Source organism: Ranitomeya variabilis, chromosome 4 (genome assembly GCF_051348905.1).
Source record: "Ranitomeya variabilis isolate aRanVar5 chromosome 4, aRanVar5.hap1, whole genome shotgun sequence".
Classification (NCBI taxonomy): domain Eukaryota; kingdom Metazoa; phylum Chordata; class Amphibia; order Anura; family Dendrobatidae; genus Ranitomeya; species Ranitomeya variabilis.
In genome coordinates, this window is record NC_135235.1 from 745,832,938 (window position 1) to 745,851,609 (window position 18,672).

The 18,672-nt window shown below is 41.4% G+C and overlaps 2 protein-coding genes across 2 annotated transcripts in view; one reads left to right on the forward strand and one right to left on the reverse strand.

Moving 5' to 3' along the window:
- The window catches only part of LOC143768074 (uncharacterized), an 804,664-nt gene that overhangs the window by 501,622 nt on the left and 284,370 nt on the right, over positions 1–18,672 (forward strand). The gene's annotated exons all lie outside the window — the stretch shown is intronic.
- The window catches only part of LOC143768088 (uncharacterized), a 157,613-nt gene continuing 151,762 nt past the window's right edge, over positions 12,822–18,672 (reverse strand). Inside the window, exon 9 of the mRNA XM_077256780.1 lies at positions 12,822–14,323. Coding sequence (XP_077112895.1) covers positions 13,316–14,323 — 1,008 coding nt within the window. The 3' untranslated portion in view covers positions 12,822–13,315. The remainder of the gene's footprint in view (positions 14,324–18,672) is intronic.

Consider the following 18,672-nt stretch of genomic DNA (forward strand, 5'->3'; position numbering starts at 1 on the left):
AGATGGAATAATATACGTGTCTGTGGCGGTGCTAAAAGTCATGCATTTGTTTCTTACGTGTCTTGGGATAGCCAAGAAGATTTTTATGGAAAATTTCATAGTAGTCCAATATTGACACAATTTTGCGGTGTATGATTATTATTATTATTATTATCATTATTATTATTAAAGTAACACCAGGAAAAATAAAACACTGTAACATATGTAAAACATTATATTCAATAATATTCATATTTTTATTATTATTATCATTATTATTATTAAAGTAACACCAGGAAAAATAAAATACTGTAACATATGTAAAACATTATATTCAATAATATTCATATTTTTATTATTATTATCATTATTATTAAAGTAACACCAGGAAAAATAAAATACTGTAACATATGTAAAACATTATATTCAATAATATTCATATTTTTATTATTATTATCATTATTATTAAAGTAACACCAGGAAAAATAAAATACTGTAACATATGTAAAACATTATATTCAATAATATTCATATTTTTATTATTATTATCATTATTATTAAAGTAACACCAGGAAAAATAAAACACTGTAACATATGTAAAACATTATATTCAATAATATTCATATTTTTTAAAGGAAAACTGTCTATGGGTGAGAATAGTGTACATTCAGAAGCAGCAAAGAAAAATGAGTGCAGTGGTAACGCTCAGCGAGCTGTGCTAGAAAAATCAGGAGAAACACAGCTGTTATACAAAATGTTTAAGGTCAGCAAAACATGGATTTAAATGGTTGTGTGCAAATAGCCGGCACAGACATCTGTGAAATTAATATGTGATAAAATAATGTTGAATTAAAGAAAGCTGGAATAATATACGTGTCTGTGGCGGTGCTAAAAGTCATGCATTTGTTTCTTACGTGTCTTGGGATAACCAAGAAGATTTTTATGGAAAATTTCATAGTAGTCCAATATTGACACCATTTTGCGGTGTATGATTATTATTATTATTATTATTATCATTATTATTATTAAAGTAACACCAGGAAAAATAAAATACTGTAACATATGTAAAACATATTCAATAATATTCGTATTTTTTAAAGGAAAACTGTCTATGGGTGAGAATAGTGTACATTCAGAAGCAGCAAAGAGAAATGAGTGCAGTGGTAACGCTCAGCGAGCCGCGCTAGAAAAATCAGGAGAAACACAGCTGTTATACAAAATGTTTAAGGTCAGCAAAACATGGATTCAAAATGGTTGTGTGCAAATAGACGGCACAGTCACTACGATATCCGATGTCAATAAAAGAGAATAAATATTGTTGGTACACTTTTGATATTATTATCAACTTGTTGTAAGCGTATCAGTAATCAATTTAATACATTTTGATTCGCTATGATTTTGGTGTAATGTCTATTTAACACGCTTTATGCGATTTTAATTAATTATCTGCTGGTCAAATAAATATTATTGGGGCTATAGGTTTATGAAAATGTCAATAAAAAGAGAATAAATATTATTGGTACACTTTTGATATTATTATCAACTTGTTGGAAGCGTATCAGTAATCAATTTAATACATTTTGATTCGCTATGATTTTGGTGTAATGTCTATTTAACACGCTTTATGCGATTTTAATTAATTATCTGCTGGTCAAATAAATATTATTGGGACTATAGGTTTATGAAAATGTCAATAAAAAGAGAATAAATATTATTGGTACACTTTTGATATTATTATCAATTTGTTGGAAGAGTATCAGTAACCAATTTAATACATTTTATACTCACTATGATGTCTATTTAACACATTTTATCCGTTTTTAATTAATTATCTGCTGGCCAAATAAATATTATTGGGACTATAGGTTTATGAAAATGTCAGAAGCACATCTTATAGCGGATAAATGACTTGTAACAACATATTATTTTGTAAGAAGTTTCACATATTTGGTAAAAACCTCTTAACACACACACCCTGACATCTAGTTCGTGATCAGTACAGATACATTTTAACAGCTGCTAGCTAGTGGAATGTTTGTATCTCCAGCACTGAAAATCTTAGCATCTTGGGACTATAAATAAAATAATACACTTTGATACACTATGATTTTGGTGTGTTATCTATTTAATATTCTTTGCTGTCACTTTGATAACAATTTATTATCTTTTTGTTGGAATCGTATCAGTAATCAATTTAATACATTTTATACTCACTATGATGTCTATTTAACACATTTTATCCGTTTTTAATTAATTATCTGCTGGCCAAATAAATATTATTGGGACTATAGGTTTATGAAAATGTCAGAAGCACATCTTATAGTGGATAAATGACTTGTAACAACATATTATTTTGTAAGAAGTTTCACATATTTGGTAAACACTTCTTAACACACACACCCTGACATCTAGTTCGTGATCAGTACAGATACATTTTAACAGCTGCTAGCTAGTGGAATGTTTGTATCTCCAGCACTGAAAATCTTAGCATCTGTTAGCAGTTATAGTACTAGAAACGTTCAAGCTCACAGCAGAATAATACTACAGAAACACAGCCTCACTCTCCCTACCAGCGGATTATCAAATAAGGCTACTCTTAATATAGCATATAATCAACTAATATAAAACAATTACTGGGATAATAAACACTGTATCAAATACAGTGATAATAATATTAAACTATGTAAAAAAAAAAAAAAGGGAGGGGGGAGCAGGCACACAGCTGCTGTCAGCAGACAGGGAGGGGTGGGGTTACACACTTTGATACACTTTGATAGGGGCGTGTCCACCTGTCAAATTGAGTTTGACGAGTTATACCTATGCTCTACTACTAATGCCTTAGCCGCGTCCAGCGAGGCCATGGCCCATTTATTCCCAGGTACCATCGTACTATATTGAGCTATTGATTGAACCCTCCTGATGTTAATAGAAGTACTCTTACCCGGCATAAAACCCGTCTAGTCTGGGTGTATTATATCCAGTATTACCGTATTTAACCTGGTAGCTAGAATGTTAGTGAAAATCTTATAATCCACATTAACTAATGAAATCGGACGATAAGATCCACATTCTAGGGGGTCCTTCCCTTCTTTTTTTAAGACTATAATATTTGATTCATAATAGGAATCTGGCAAGGAACCACCCTCCCAAATCCCCTGAAAAACTTTCAAAAGGATTGGTGCCAGAATATCTCGATATTTTCTATACATCTCTATGGGGAAACCATCCAGGCCAGGTGCTTTACCAGAAGCCATATCTGTTATGGCCCTATTTATCTCATCAAGAGTAAAGTCTGTGTCCAAAAAGGCTTGCTGTGTAAGTCAGTGTAGGGATTTCTATGTCCGATAAATAGTTTAGACATTCCAAAGTATCAGAATCTCCTTTGGAGCTATATAACTCTTTATAGAAATCATAAAAGCATTGGAGTATATCATCTGTCGAGGTTACTATTGAGTCGTCCGGTTTCCAGATTTTAAGTATACACTGTGTTCCAAATTATTATGCAAATAATATTTCCTCATATTTTCTCTAAATTACCTATCTGAATTGCAGTCATTGTTATTTTCCAGTCATCTACTATTCTAGTATAATTGCAATGTTTTGGAACAAACTGCCTATGAAAACAGTATCTTTTTTAAAAAAAAAATAAACACTCAAAATGCATGTTCCAAATTATTATGCATGGCAGAGTTTTCAACATTTTTTTTTAATTTTGAACCAAAAAATGGTCAATTGTGAAGTTATAAGCATTATCAGCTTATTCAGAAATTAAATCAAACAGTTTTCAAGTGAAAACTTTATTCTAGGTGATGTTACATTTGCACATAGGACCCCTTGTTCGAAAGAAGCTTCTGAACGCTCTCGTCCATTGAATTTGTCAGTTTTTGGATGGTTTCTGCTTCAATTGTTTTGCATGTGGATAGAATACCCTCCAGAGCTGTTGCTTACATGTGAACTGACTCCCGCCATCATAGACACTCCTTTTGATGATGCTGCAGAGGTTCTCAATGGGATTGAGGTCAGGGAAGATGGTGGCCACACCATAAGTTTGTCCTCTTTTATGCCCATAGCAGCCAGAGATGCAGATGTGTTTTTTGCAGCATGAGACGGTTCATTATCATGCATGAAAATGATCTTGCTGCGGAAAGCACGGTTCTTCCTCTTGAACCATGGCAGGAAGTGTTGTTTTAGAAACTCCACATAGATTATGGAGTTCATCTTTACCCCTTCAGGGATCATAAAGGGGCCGACAATCTCTCTCCCCATGACTCCAGCCCAAAACATTACTCCACCTCCTCCTTGTTGGTACCTTAGCTGTGTTTTCATGGGGTGTCCATCAACCAGCCATCCTCCACTCCATCCATCTGGACCATCGAGCGTTGCCCGGCACTCATCGGTGAACAAAACAGTTTGGAAGTCAGTCTTCATGTATCGTTTGGCCCACTGGAGCCGTTTCTGCTTGTGTGCAGTGGAAAGAGGTGGTCGACAGGATGGCTTACGCACCTCTGAAGGACCCTGCATCTTGTTGTTCTGGGGATGTTGGAGGCACCAGCAGCTTCAAAAACTTGTCTGCTGCTATGACAAGGCATTCTTGCAGCTGCTCTTTTAACCTTACGCAATTGCCTGTTGGAAAGAGTCCTCAATTTTTCCTTATCAGCACGCACACGTGTGTGCTGGGAATCAGCTACATACTTCTTGATTGTGCGATGATCACGATGAAGTGTCTTGGCAATGTTGATTGTAGTCATGCCTTGACCTAAATACTCCACAATTTGTTGCTTCTCAGCAGCCAACACATCCTTTTTCTTTCCCATTTTGGCAAAAAATGTAGGCTACTTAATAATGTGGAACAGCCTTCTTAAGTAGTCTTGCCTTTATTTGGACACACCTGCCAAACTAATTTGCACAGGTATCTGCAATTGCTTTCAGTGATATAAAGAGCCCTGACACACATCACCATCAATGAGTTTAAGTGACAAACAAAAAAATTCTAACCTTATCACTCCTAAACTCTTTGTGCATAATAATTTGGAACACAGTGTAGTATTGGATGTATTGTGCTGACGCACCATAAATGCTAAGAGTTTACTGGACTGGTTTCCCAGTTCAAAGTATGCCTGTTTAGTAAAGAATAGTTTGCGTTTAGATTTAGTGTCAGTATATTGACTATGTAGTCTGTACGAGTGTAACCACTCCGCTCTGTTTTCACTTGTCTGGTTAGCTATATAGGCCGCCTCCGAGTCCCTCAGTCGCCTCTCCATGTCATCATCTTCCCTTGAGGTCAAGCGCTTAAAATACAAGATGGTAGAGGACAAACATCCTCTCAGGTATGCTTTAAGAGCATCCCAAAAAATATTCATATTTTGCGGCATTGGGTGGGATGTAATGAAGCAGTCCAGTTGGTCAATAGTCCTGTCTTCTGAACCTATTAATTTAAGCCAAAATGGATTTATTTTCCAAGTCATAATGTTCTTTTTCTGACCAAGCTTAAGTTTAAGAATTACCGGACTATGATCTGAAACGCCCCTGTTCCCATGCCTCACCTCCTCCACTCGTACCGCAAAGTTACTGGAGCCAAATATGTAGTCTAATCGGGATAAAGTGCGTCTAACGGATGAATGACAGGTAAACTCTTTTGCGTCAGGGCGATGTGTTCTCCATAAATCTATCCAACCAGTACCCTCCATAAATATTGACAATCGAAACGGTGAAGGGCTTACACCCGCGGCCCCGTCATATAGCCGAAGTCTATCCAAACACTCGTCCATTATCAAATTAAAATCTCCCATGCACATAATATACGCATCTGGATAATTTAGGGCGAATGCTACCGCTTTTTTGATGACTGACAAGTTAGCAGGGGGAGGGTTATATATACACATTATAACATAGTCATCCGAGTTCATAATCGCGTGTACAAACACAAGACGACCCTCTGGATCTCTCTGGACTTCTCTAACCTCCCATCTAATATCTTTATGAATTAACAAAGAGACTCCTCTGGAGTAGCTGGTATGGAATGCATGTACAGACCACTGTATTCAGGGCTTCTGCACACAGCGAGCAGAGTCCCTGGTCAGGTGTGTTTCAACCAAAGCCACTATATGGGGATGATAGCGTCGTATCTGAGAAAATACTTTAACTCTCTTGCGAGGTGATCCAAGGCCTCTCACATTCCAAGTCATGCATACAATATCAGACGCCATATCTTGTCAACCTAACATAATATAAAGTGTCACGCCGAGCTTCTATCACGCTGGTAATGGAGAAAAACATGGCAGTAATTTCTATACAAGTAACCACTAACAAAACCAAAACAATGAAAAACAAAAAATGCTTCAAAGAGAAGCAAAGATTCATGCTCCACTTATCCCAGTCCAAAAAAGGGGATACCATCTCTGAATACAGAGTCTGGTAAAGTTGTTTTCCTGGACGTTGGCAAAAGGAGCTCCCCTCAACAATAAAGAAAATCCGGAGAGGGAGTTCCAAATTCTGAGCAATCATATGACTGAAGATAGCAATCCATTTAGGATTTTTCTCCTCCCCCGCCCGCCCCCACACATGATCGCATCCACTCCTCAGCCTCCGCCGGAGTTGCAAAAAGGGAGGAAGAGCCTCGGTAGACAACCCTGCGCCTGGCAGGGTAGAGCATTGAGTATAAGATATTTTTCTCCCTGAGCTGTTTTTTTATCTCCATGAACTGAGCCCGTTGTTTTTGCAGCTCCATGGAGAAATCTGGGAATATGGAGACAGTGGCGTTGTTATACTTGATAGGACTTTTTTGTCTTGCCATGCGAAGGGCGGTGTCCCTGTCTGCAATTAAGAAGACGCGCCAAAAAGGGTCTTGGCGGGGCGCCCGGAGGGAGAGGTTTTGTTGGTACCCTGTGGGCTCTTTCAACGGTGAAGGTAGTGGAGAATTCATCCCCCAAAGTGTCTTTGAGCCAGCCCTCCAGGAATTTTTCAGAGTGCTGACCCTCTGAGTGCTCTGGCAGGCCGATGATACGGATATTGTTCCGTCGAAGTCTGTTCTCAAGATCATCCGCCTTCTGCTTCCATGCATTTATAGAGCCGGCTACTTTTGTCAGTTTAGCCTCCACCGGTACATAATTGTCTTCCAGGCGAGATACCCGTGATTCAACCTCTGTGATACGACCCCTCATGGATTGCATGTCTTGTCGAAGGCGCCCCACCTCAGAGTGCACCTCCTCTATCTTCCCAGTTAATGACGTCCTGGTCAGAGATATAGCTTGCATCAGTTGTTCAGATGCCTGTTTCAGGGTCAAGTCCTCCTGATCTCCACCTTCCCCATCATCAGAGGCATAGTTTTTTGATTGGTTTTCAGGTCTGCTCACAGGTGAGGGATTATTCTTTTTTGAGCGTACACTGTCAGGAGGATCTGATCGTACATACTTTCTAAGTTTTTCAGCTGCACCTGAATTTTTGGAGCGGTTCATGGTTAATACTGTAGAGTCAAGTTATCACTTCAGCAAGATATAACCACTGCCTGGTTAATGTACCAATATGTCGCAGTGCACACACAGCCAGTGAGGTCCTCCCAGCAACACCCGGCTGAGTCAGTATTATATTGCAGACCCCATGCTATGAGTTCAGAGTAGGGGAGAATCCAAGAAACAGCTGGTAAATGTGGGCTCCACTTCCCAGCAGCTGCAGGGTATAATTAAAGTGGCCGGCCGGCAGTAAGTTGTGGCAGATTCTGTGCCCACCGTCTGGGCTGCAGGGCAGGGGGAGTATCAGTGGCGCCAGAGCCAGCCGGCGCTATGTGGTGCTTTATGGTATTAATGAGGGGGAGCACAGGGTCCGTTTCTCAGGACTCACACCGCGCAATCCCCCTCTCGTACCTTGATTAGCTGTGCCGGAATGCAGCCAGCTCCCTCATGAGCCGCAGGGCTCACTTCGCTCCGTCTGCCTCCAGCGCACGCTGCAGGGAAGATGGCCGCTGTCTCCTGCCGACTCTGTCCTCCGTCTGTGCACTCCAGGAGTTCACCCGACCGGAGCCGCACCTTGCGCCCCCTCAGAAGCCGGGGACCCCCAGGCACCCAGAAGAGCACAGCGGTATCCACAACGACCCTCCCGGGCAAGTATAAGGCACGATGTGTGTCAGGATTATGGGAGCTCCAGCCAAACACGTCCGCACAGCTCCTCTACATCGCCACGCCCCATAATGGACTATATCTTTGATTGGATCATTTATGTTTGGTCTAAATTTTGGCACTGATTATGTTCACATACTGTACTGTTTAGTTAAAATATTTTATATGATTATTTGGTACTAGATGGTGGCCCGATTCTAACGCATCAAGTATTCCAGAATATGCTATTGCCCAGCCACGTAGTATATTGCCCAGCGACGTAGTATATTGCCCAGCGATGTAGTTTATTGCCCAGTCACATAGTATACAGCACAGAGCAACGTATTATACTGCACAGGCACGTAGTATATTGGCCAGTCACGTAGTATGCACCATATCCCTGTTAAAAAAAAGAATTAAAATAAAAAACAGTTACATACTCACCCTCCGTTGGCATCCGGATCGAAGCGCCGGTTACCGAGGCTCCTCGCGCTCCGGTCTGAAGAGTGCATTGCGGTCTCACGAGATGATGACGTAGCAGTCTCGCGAGACTGCTACGTCATCATCTCGCGAGATCGCAGCATGGACCGGTTACCGGAGTGTCGCGAGCGGGAAAAGCTTGTTGTCGATCCGGGGGCCAACGGAGGGTGAGTATGTAACTATTTTTTTTAATTATTTTTAACATTAGATCGTTTTACTATTCATGCTACATAGGCAGCATGAATAGTAAAAAGTTGGTCACACAGGGTTAATACAGCGTTAACCGCGTGCGTTACACCGCGGTCAACGCTGCCATTAACCCTGTGTGAGCGCTGACTGGAGGGGAATACGGAGCGGGCACTGACTGCGGGGAGGAAGAAGTGGCCATTTTTCCGCCGGACTGTGCCCGTCGCTGATTGGTCGTGGCTGTTTTGCCACAACCAGTCAGCGACTTGGATTCCATGACAGAGGCCGCGACCAATGAATATCCGTGACAGACAGAAGGACAGAAAGACGGAAGTGACCCTTAGACAATTATATAGTAGATATTGCTCAGAGTGAATACATATGTATTTACTAGATGGTGGCCCGATTCTAACGCATCGGGTATTCTAGAATATGCTATTGCCCAGCCACGTAGTATATTGCCCAGCCACGTAGTATATTGCCCAGCCACATAGTATATTGCCCAGCCACATAGTATATTGCCCAGCCACATAGTATATTGCCCAGCCACATAGTATACTGCCCAGCCACATAGTATACTGCCCAGTCACGTAGTATATTGCCCAGCCACGTAGTATGCACCATATCCCTGTTAAAAAAAAGAATTAAAATAAAAAATAGTTACATACTCACCTTCCGGAGCCTCCGGATCGAAGCGGCCGGTTACCGATGCTCCTCGCTCGCTCCGGTCTGAAGAGTGCATTGCGGTCTCACGAAATGATGACGTAGCGGTCTCGCGAGACCGCAAGTCATCATCTCACAAGATCGCAGCATGGACCGGTTACCGGAGCGTCGCGAGCGGGAAAGGCCTGTTGTGGATCTGAGGGGCCGACGGACGGTGAGTATATAACGATTTTTTATTATTTTTAACATTAGATATTTTTACTATTGACGCCGCATAGGCAGCATCAATAGTAAAACGTTGGTGACACAGGGTTAATAGCAGCGTTAACCGACCGCAGCATAGTGCGGTCGGTTAACGCTGCCATTAACCCTGTGTGAGGGGAGTATGGAGGGGGCACCGAATGCGGGGAGTAAGGAGCGGCCATTTTCTTCCAGACTGTGCCCGTCGCTGATTGGTCGTGGCTGTTTTGCCGCGACCAATCAGCGACTTGGATTTCCATGACAGAGGCCGCGACCAATGAATATCCGTGACAGACAGACAGAAAGACGGAAGTGACCCTTAGACAATTATATAGTAGATTATTTTCTTATATGTGCATGCAAGTGCACATGGTGTCCTTAAAATACGGACAATAGCAATAAGTTTTTATATTTTACTATTGACATTATTAATGTGTCATCTGGGTATATTCTTTGTGCATCCCACGTCATTTACCCATGTTTTCATAATTCATTCCTTTTCCGTTTTCACACACTATTCTTTTCTTTTGCGGTCATTTCATTTATTTTTTCAATTTCTTCCATTATTATTTTTTCACAGGCATTACACTCTTTTATTCCTTATTTTTCTCTTATTATTTTTACCCAAATATACACCTTTCAATCCGAGATAATGGTTAGTGGGCTTAACCACCCCTTCTTTTATGGTCTGATTACAGTCTATTCACTTCAGATTATGCAAATAGCCATTTTTCATACCATTAGTCCTCCGGTTTTACGGCGTAATTCCACATTTACCCTCTTTCCAGGTCTAGTGCGCATGCCTGGAATCGGCCCAGTCTGGGTCTTCCTGATGCGTTCCACAGGAGTGGCAGGCTGTCCCTGTTGCTAAGCAGCAGTGGATGGCGTGCGCTCCAGTAGTGCAGGAGGAAGTACCCACTTTTAAGACAGTCCTGTTTTCACGCATACGCCGGTCAGGACCCGGCACTTTTACTATGTGATGCTCCTTATTGGCAGTCAGCTGAAATTTATACTCACGCCGGATCTAGGTAAGGCCACGTCTCCTGACAAAGAAGTTGCGAAACGCGCGTAGCGGCGGCAGGCCTGGGGAATCCTAACCTACTAGATGTTATTGAAAGTATTTCTCTATCGCCCTTTATGTTGACATTTTATTAGATTGTAACTTGTTTACACGCCGGGTTGCCCGTTTCTGGGCTCTAATTTTATTCCTGTTAGGAGACTATAGGATTAATACTCGCGTACACGTATTCAATTTTGGTACGGTCCAGCTCTTTATTCAGGGTCTTTTTTCAGTGTCAGACACTAGCATGTTTTCTCTTGCCTGCTTAGTGAGTGTGCTCTGTTCTCTATGTTTTAATCTAGAGGTGCATTATTTTTTTGTAATAAAATAAAGCATTTTTTTTGTATCTAAAAATACTCATTGACTCTTCTTGTCTGAAGTGACGCCTTAGGGTAATCATTGAATAAATATAAATATATTATGCCGTTCAGCATGTAGTAAAATTGATAAGGCAGTTTTATTCTTCGGGTCAGTACGATTACAGCGATACCTCATTTATATTATTTTATGTGTTAGTGGTTTTACACAATAAAATTTATTTTATACAAAAAAGAATCGCTTTATTATGAGAGCTATAACTTTAATTTTTCTGCTGATGGACCCGTATGGCGGCTTGCTTTTTGCAAAACAAGATGACATTTTTAGCTGTACAATTTTTATGTAGATTGCTTTTGTTTAATCGCATATTTTTCCACCTTTTCTTCAGCAATATGATGATAAAGCATAGTTTTTTGCCTTGATGTTTTTTTTTGTTTGTTTTTACGGTGTTCACTGAAGGGGACAGTAGGACATTCAGGTCAATCCAGAAAAGGCGATACCAAATGTGTACTTTTTATTTTATTTTAAACATAAATAAATGTATTTATTGGATTAATATTTTTTCTTTTTTGTGTTCTTTATTTTATGATTTAAAAAAAATATTTTTACAATTAAGGCTACTTTCACATTAGCGTTTCCCTGATCTGCGGCAGGCTGCGGACTTCCTCCGTGAAGCCCCGCCCTCGGCCGCACCTCCGCCTACTTCTGCATGCGGCCCGCATGCGACCTCCGTACCTATCTTTAACATTAGGTACGCAGGTCGTGCGGCTGTATGCAGATGCTGCCGCATGCGTCGTTTTGACGATGCGGAAAAAAAAAATGCTACAGGCTGCGTCCTACGCTGGTCGCCGCATCGTCAAAACGACGCATGCAGCAGCATCTGCATACAGCTGCACGACCTGCGTACCTAATGTTAAAGATAGGCACAGAGGTCGCATGCGGGCCGCATGCAGAAGTAGGCGGAGCTAGCGGCGGAGGTGTGGCCGAGGGTGGGGCTTCACGGAGGAAGTCCGCAGCCTGCCGCAGATCAGGGAAACGCAAATGTGAAAGTAGCCTTATTAACTTTTTTTTTACTCTTTTACATTGTCCCCGGATGGGACATCAACTGTATAATGACAGAGCGCTGATCTAGCTGATCACTGCGCCATATCTATATAGCGGTTTACGGGAACACTGCTTCTGCGGCGCTGTGTATATACAGCACAAGTCGGGAAGTGGTTAAAAGATGCTGTCTACAAATGAACAATGAGCCAAGTTGTGCCCTTTCAAATACCTGTCTTTTCCGTCACAGACAATAGGAGATATTCATTCTAACCCCCCTCTAAGCTGAGAATCCAGGAGCTAAGGTGCCAGAATTGACACCTACCTCCAGCAAAAGCCCCTTTGTGCTTACAATATTGGCATATCCAGTTTCACCCTTTTGTCAACTAAATGTAAGGGTACTGTCACACAGTGCAATTTTGATCGCTACGACGGCACGATTCGTGATGATTATCGCTCCAGCGTCGTAGACTGCGGTCACACGTTGCAATCACGGCGCTGGAGCGATGCCGAAGTCCCCGGGTAACCAGGGTAAACATCGGGTTACTAAGCGCAGGGCCGCGCTTAGTAACCCGATGTTTACCGTGGTTACCAGCGTAAAAGTAAAAAAAAAAAAACCGTACATACTCACCATCTGATGTCCGTCAGGTCCCTTGCCGTCCGCTTCCTGCTCTGACTGAGATCCGGCCGTACAGTGAGAGCAGAGCGCAGCGGTGACGTCACCGCTGTGATCTGCTCTCACTTTCCGGCCGGCAGACAGAGCGGGAAGCAGACGGCAAGGGACCTGACGGACATCAGATGGTGAGTATGTACGTTTTTTTTTTTTTTACTTTTACGCTGGTAACCACGGTAAACATCGGGTTACTAAGCGCGGCCCTGCGCTTAGTAACCCGATGTTTACCCTGGTTACCAGCGAACGCATCGCTGGATCGCTGTCACACACAATGATCCAGCGATGACAGCGGGAGATCCAGCGACGAAAGAAAGTTTCAAACGATCTGCTACGACGTACGATTCTCAGCAGGGTCCCTGATCGCAGTAGCGTGTCAGACACTGCGAGATCGTAACGATATCGCTAGAACGTCATGAATCGTGCCGTCGTAGCGATCAAAATTGCACTGTGTGACAGTACCCTAACTCTACTGCCTGATTGATTTCCCTTATTGATTATTTATTTCCTTCCCACTCTACATGAGTTTTTAGATGATGAAGGATATATGATTCCCAAGAATAACATTTCCACATAAAAAAATAGTTTCTAACCTGTATGAGTTCTTTGATGTTTAACAAGATTTGAACTCGAACTAAAACATTTCCCACATTCTGGACATGAATATGGCTTCTCTCCTGTGTGTATTCTCTGATGTTTAAGAAGATCTGGTTTCTGAGTAAAACGTTTCCCACATTCTGGACATGAATATGGCTTCTCTCCTGTGTGTATTCTCTGATGTTTTAGAAGATCTGATTTGAAGTTAAAACTTTTCCCGCATTCTTGACATAAATGTGGCTTCAGCCCTGTGTGATTTCTCTGATGTATATGGAAATATGATTTCTGGTTAAAACATTTCCCACATTCTGGACATGGATATGGTTTCTCCCCTGTGTGACATCTTTGGTGTCTAAGAAGATCTGATTTGTAGTTAAAACTTTTCCCGCATTCTTGACATAAATGTGGCTTCACCCATGTGTGAGTTCTCTGATGTATACGGAAATGTGATCTCTGGTTAAAAGATTTCCCACATTCTGAACATGAAAATAGCTTTTCCTCTGTGTGAATTTGATGATGCATAAGCAAACTTGATTTCTGGTTGAAACATTTCCCACATTCTAGACATGAATATGGCTTCTCTCCTGTGTGAATTCTTTGATGTTTAAGAAGATCTGATCTCTGCATAAAACATTTCCCACATTCTGAACATGAATACGGCTTCTCCCCTGTGTGACTTCTGTAATGTGTAAGCAAGATTGACTTATGGTTAAAACATTTCCCACATTCTGAACATGAAAATGGCTTTTCTCCTGTGTGAATTCTTTGATGTTTAAGAAGATCTGGCTTCTTGAAAAAACATTTCCCACATTCTGAACATGAATGCAGCTTCTCCCCTGTGTGACTTCTGTAATGTGTAAGCAAGTTTGACTTTTGGTTAAAACATTTCCCACATTCTGAACATGAAAATGGCTTTTCTCCTGTGTGAATTCTCTCATGTATAAGCAATTTAGATTTTTGTTTAAAATATTTCCCACATTCTGAACAGGAAAATGATTTCTTCTCTGTGGGAATTATTTGATGTTCAACATCGCTTTTTCCGCTTTCATTTTGCTTAACAGTCTGTGATGAATCCAAAAAGGTGACTAATTGAAAAGGCTCCGATGACTGGTTTTTACTCTGAAGGGCTGGAGGTAGAGCTGGAATAATGGCATGCTTTTCGTAGGTATTCGGTTTGACACCACAGTCATCTGCCAAGAGTAAAGCTGATTTTATTATTTTTTTAATATCAATGCCTTATATTTTATATAATTTCTATATACATAATTCTATCCAACTCAATAGTATAATGACACTATGACCTAAGACATTGGTGAGCCACCTGTTCACATATCCCATGGTACTGAACCTCTAAAGTACAATTGTCAAACATAATACACAAATATAGAAAATTTTGAAGCAATAAAGGGAGGATTAAAAGTAAACTTTATTACGTTACAATCGATAGCAACAGATAAAAATATACACCATAAAAACATGTAAGATTCTTAAAGGGGTATTCCAAGCTCTGATCATCTATCCCAATATGTAGTAGGTGTAATAATAATATGTCCAATTAAAATGTAGTATAATTCTTCTGACTCGCTATGTTGCTCACCCCATGTGCAGGGCATTGCATTAACTTAGGAGTCCATGGTTACTACCACTCATATAGTGACTGTTAGTTGCTAGTGGTCATAACCATGGATACCTAAGCTACTGCATTGCCCTGGATATGGGTTAAGTGACATATGGTATAGCTTTCCTGATTCTCTATTTCTAATTGGAGGTATTTGCTATTATTACACATACTATATTTTGGGATAGGATCTTGGAAATGGGTGTACCCCCTTAAGGCCTCCTTCACACGTCAGTGTCTCTGGTATGTGGTGACCATTTTCATATGTACCGGAGACACTTAAACACGTAGATCCATTCAAGTGAATGGATCTGTGCACATGTCAGTGTGTTTCCACAGACTGTGTGTCTGTGGGCAAGGCACGCTGATATGACTGTCTTTTAGCAGCAGCACAGGCCACAAAACATTTAGCACACGTGCACACTGATGACACACAGATAACATCCGTGTGTCATCAGTGTGACACATACCGGTACCTGGGAATCAGCGGTACTGTTCGCGCTGAACCCGGACTCCGGGTGTTGAAGACAGCTCACATCATTATACCCTGCTTTGCCTGTGATCAGCCATTGACATTGTTGAGAGTTGCATTCGGCTCCCGCTGTCTACATAGAGTAAAATTAAGTATAAAATTTTAAAAAAATCACATTATACTCACCTTCACACCTAATCCAATGAAGCCTTTGTCCTCTGTAAAGAAACAAAAATGAAGAAACAACAATATCACCTCACCTGTCCAAAGTTGAAAGAATCCAAAGTGTCCCACGCTGTAATGCATCTGTGTGACATTTGCTCATCAGCATGAGTGGTGATGCGAGGCGACCACTCATGTTGAAAAACTGAGGAGAATGACTTGTTGAGGTGAAGACAATTCATGGGCCCGCTCTCGCTGCAGGTAGTCATTGTTCCCAGCTCTTCAGCGGGAGCGGTTGCCTCATAACTCTCCATCAAACTCCATCGCACCCAAAAGCACTACAAATATTGGCTGGTGACTAACTCATCCAAAATTTATCTGCCCCCAATTCCTCAAGATGGCTGGACCATCATTGTAAATAAGCCCCTATACTTTGTGTCACTCCCACCATATTGTAGATTGTAAGCTATTATGGGCAGGGTCGTCAATATCTTTGCATTAATTGTTGTATTAACATTTACTTTATTATGACCGCTGTATATGAACAGTTGAATTGTACAGCGCTGGGGAATATGTTGGCGCTATATAAATAAAGATTATTATTATGAGAAAAATGTCACACAGATGGATTACGGCACTGGAAACTCTGGATTCTTTCAACTTTGGACAGGTGAGAGATATTGTTGTCTTATATTTTGTTTGTTTACAGGGGACAATGGCTTCATGAGTTAGGTGTTAAGGGCTTGTACCCATTACCGTGAAAAAAAAAGTTCCGATTTCAGTCCAGAAAAGTAGGACTAGTGTCATGCAAGTTCCATGCGATTTTCATGCGAGTACAATCCGATTTTTCACACTTAGCATCCGACTGACATCCGAATGCCATGTGATTGCTATCCGATTGCAATACGATTTTAACATGAGCTTTGACAGTAATTTTCTGTCATTTACACATATTTTCACGGAAATATTCTTCAATACACACATACGCACACACATACATATATAGATAGATAGATTGATGACAAGCCGGCAATTCATCAGCGACGTACAGTAAAATCACAGCAGGACCCGACATAATAGAACAGAGAGAATAGATTATTATTATTATTTATATAGCACCATTGATTCCATGGTGCTGTACATGAGAAGGGGTTACATACAAGTTACAGATATCACTTACAGTAAACAAACTAACAATGACAGACTGATACAGAGGGGCAAGGACCCTGCCCTTGCGGGCTTACATTCTGCAGGATTATGGGGAAGGAGACCGTAGGTTGAGGGTTGCAGGAGCTCCGGTGTTGGTGAGGTGGTAGCTTCGGTAGTGATGAGGAGGCAGCGGGGTCAGTGCAGGCTGTAGGCTTTCCTGAAGAGATGAGTTTTCAGGTTCTGTCTGAAGGATCCGAATGTGGTTGATAGTCGGACGTGTTGGGGCAGAGAATTCAGGAGGATGGGGGATATTTGGGAGAAGTCTTGGAGGCGATTGGATGAGGAGCAAATAAGTGTGGAGGAGAGAAGGAGGTCTTGGGAGGACCGGAGATTACGTGAGGGAAGATATCGGGAGATTAGTTCAGAGATATATGGAGGAGACAGGTTATGGATGGTTATATAGGTCAGTATTAGTAATTTGAACTTGATACGCTGAGGGAATGGGAGCCAGTGAAGAGATTTGCAGAGGGGGGAAGCGGAGGAGTAGCGAGGAGAGAGATGGATTAGTCGGGCAGCAGAGTTAAGGATGGACTGGATAGGTGCAAGGGTGTTAGCAGGGAGGCTGCAGAAAAGGATGTTGTAGTAGTCAAGGTGGGAGATGATGAGGGCATGCACAAGCATGCAAATGCACAAGCATTTTAGTAGATTGAAGGTTGAGGAAAGGACGGATTCTGGAGATATTTTTCAGCTGGAGGCGACAGGAGGTGGAAAGAGCTTGGATGTGAGGTTTGAAGGACAGGGCAGCATCGAAGGCTACTCCGAGGCAGCGGACTTCCAGTACGGGGGAAAGCATTATGTCATTGATTGCGATAGATAGGTCAGGTAAGGAAGATCTGTGGGATGGAGGAAAGATGATGAGTTCAGATTTGTCCACATTGAGTTTGAGGAAGCGAGAGGAGAAGGAGGATATGGCTGATAGGCACTCTGGGATTCTGGACAGCAGAGAGGTGACGTCTGGGCCAGAGAGGTAGATCTGAGTGTCATCAGCATAGAGGTGGTACTGGAATCCATGGGACTTGTTCCATGAGTTGTCACAAGCCAAGTGTATAAATTGAGAAGAGTAGGGGTCCTAGAACAGAGCCTTGGGGGACTCCAACAGAGAGAGGATGGGATGAGGAGGTTGTGTGGGAGTGGGAGACGCTGAATGTGCAGTTGGAAAGGTACGAGGCGATCCAGGATAGGGCGAGGTCTTTGATGCCAAAGGAGGAGAGGATCTGTAGTAGGAGGCAGTGGTCAACTGTGTCGAAAGCAGAGGACAGGTCTAGAAGGAGGAGTACAGAGCATTGTCTAGTAGCTAGATATAGATAGATTACAAACAGTATATACACATAGAATAGATCGATATAAAGATATCAGTCACATATAATTAGTACAATGCGTTTGCAGTTTACTGTAAATGTATTTAATTAAATTATTCTTTTTCTGAAAAAATTGCAAGGGCTTAATTTTCATAACCAGCAGAGGGAAAGCTGACAGCTGTGGCCTGATGTTTATAACCTGGGGAGGGGGTAAAACCCATAGAGTTTCCCAGGCTATTAATATCACCTCTCAGTTGTATACTTAGCCTTTACTGTTTATTGTAATGGGGGACCCCTCCAAAAAAATGACGTAGGGTAACTCTATAATTAACCTCTTAACCCCGGAGGTATTTTCATTTTTCAGTTGTCGTTTTTCGCTCCCCTTCTTCCTAGAGCCATAACTTTTTTATTTTTACCATGTCGTGTACTAGAAAATGGGAAAAAAATTCCAGGTGCAGTGAAATTGCAAAAATAGTGCAATCCCACACTAGTTTTCTGTTTGGCTTTTTTACTAGGTTCACTAGATGATAAAACTGACCTGCAATTATGATTATCCAGGTCATTACGAGTTCATAGACACCAAAGAGAT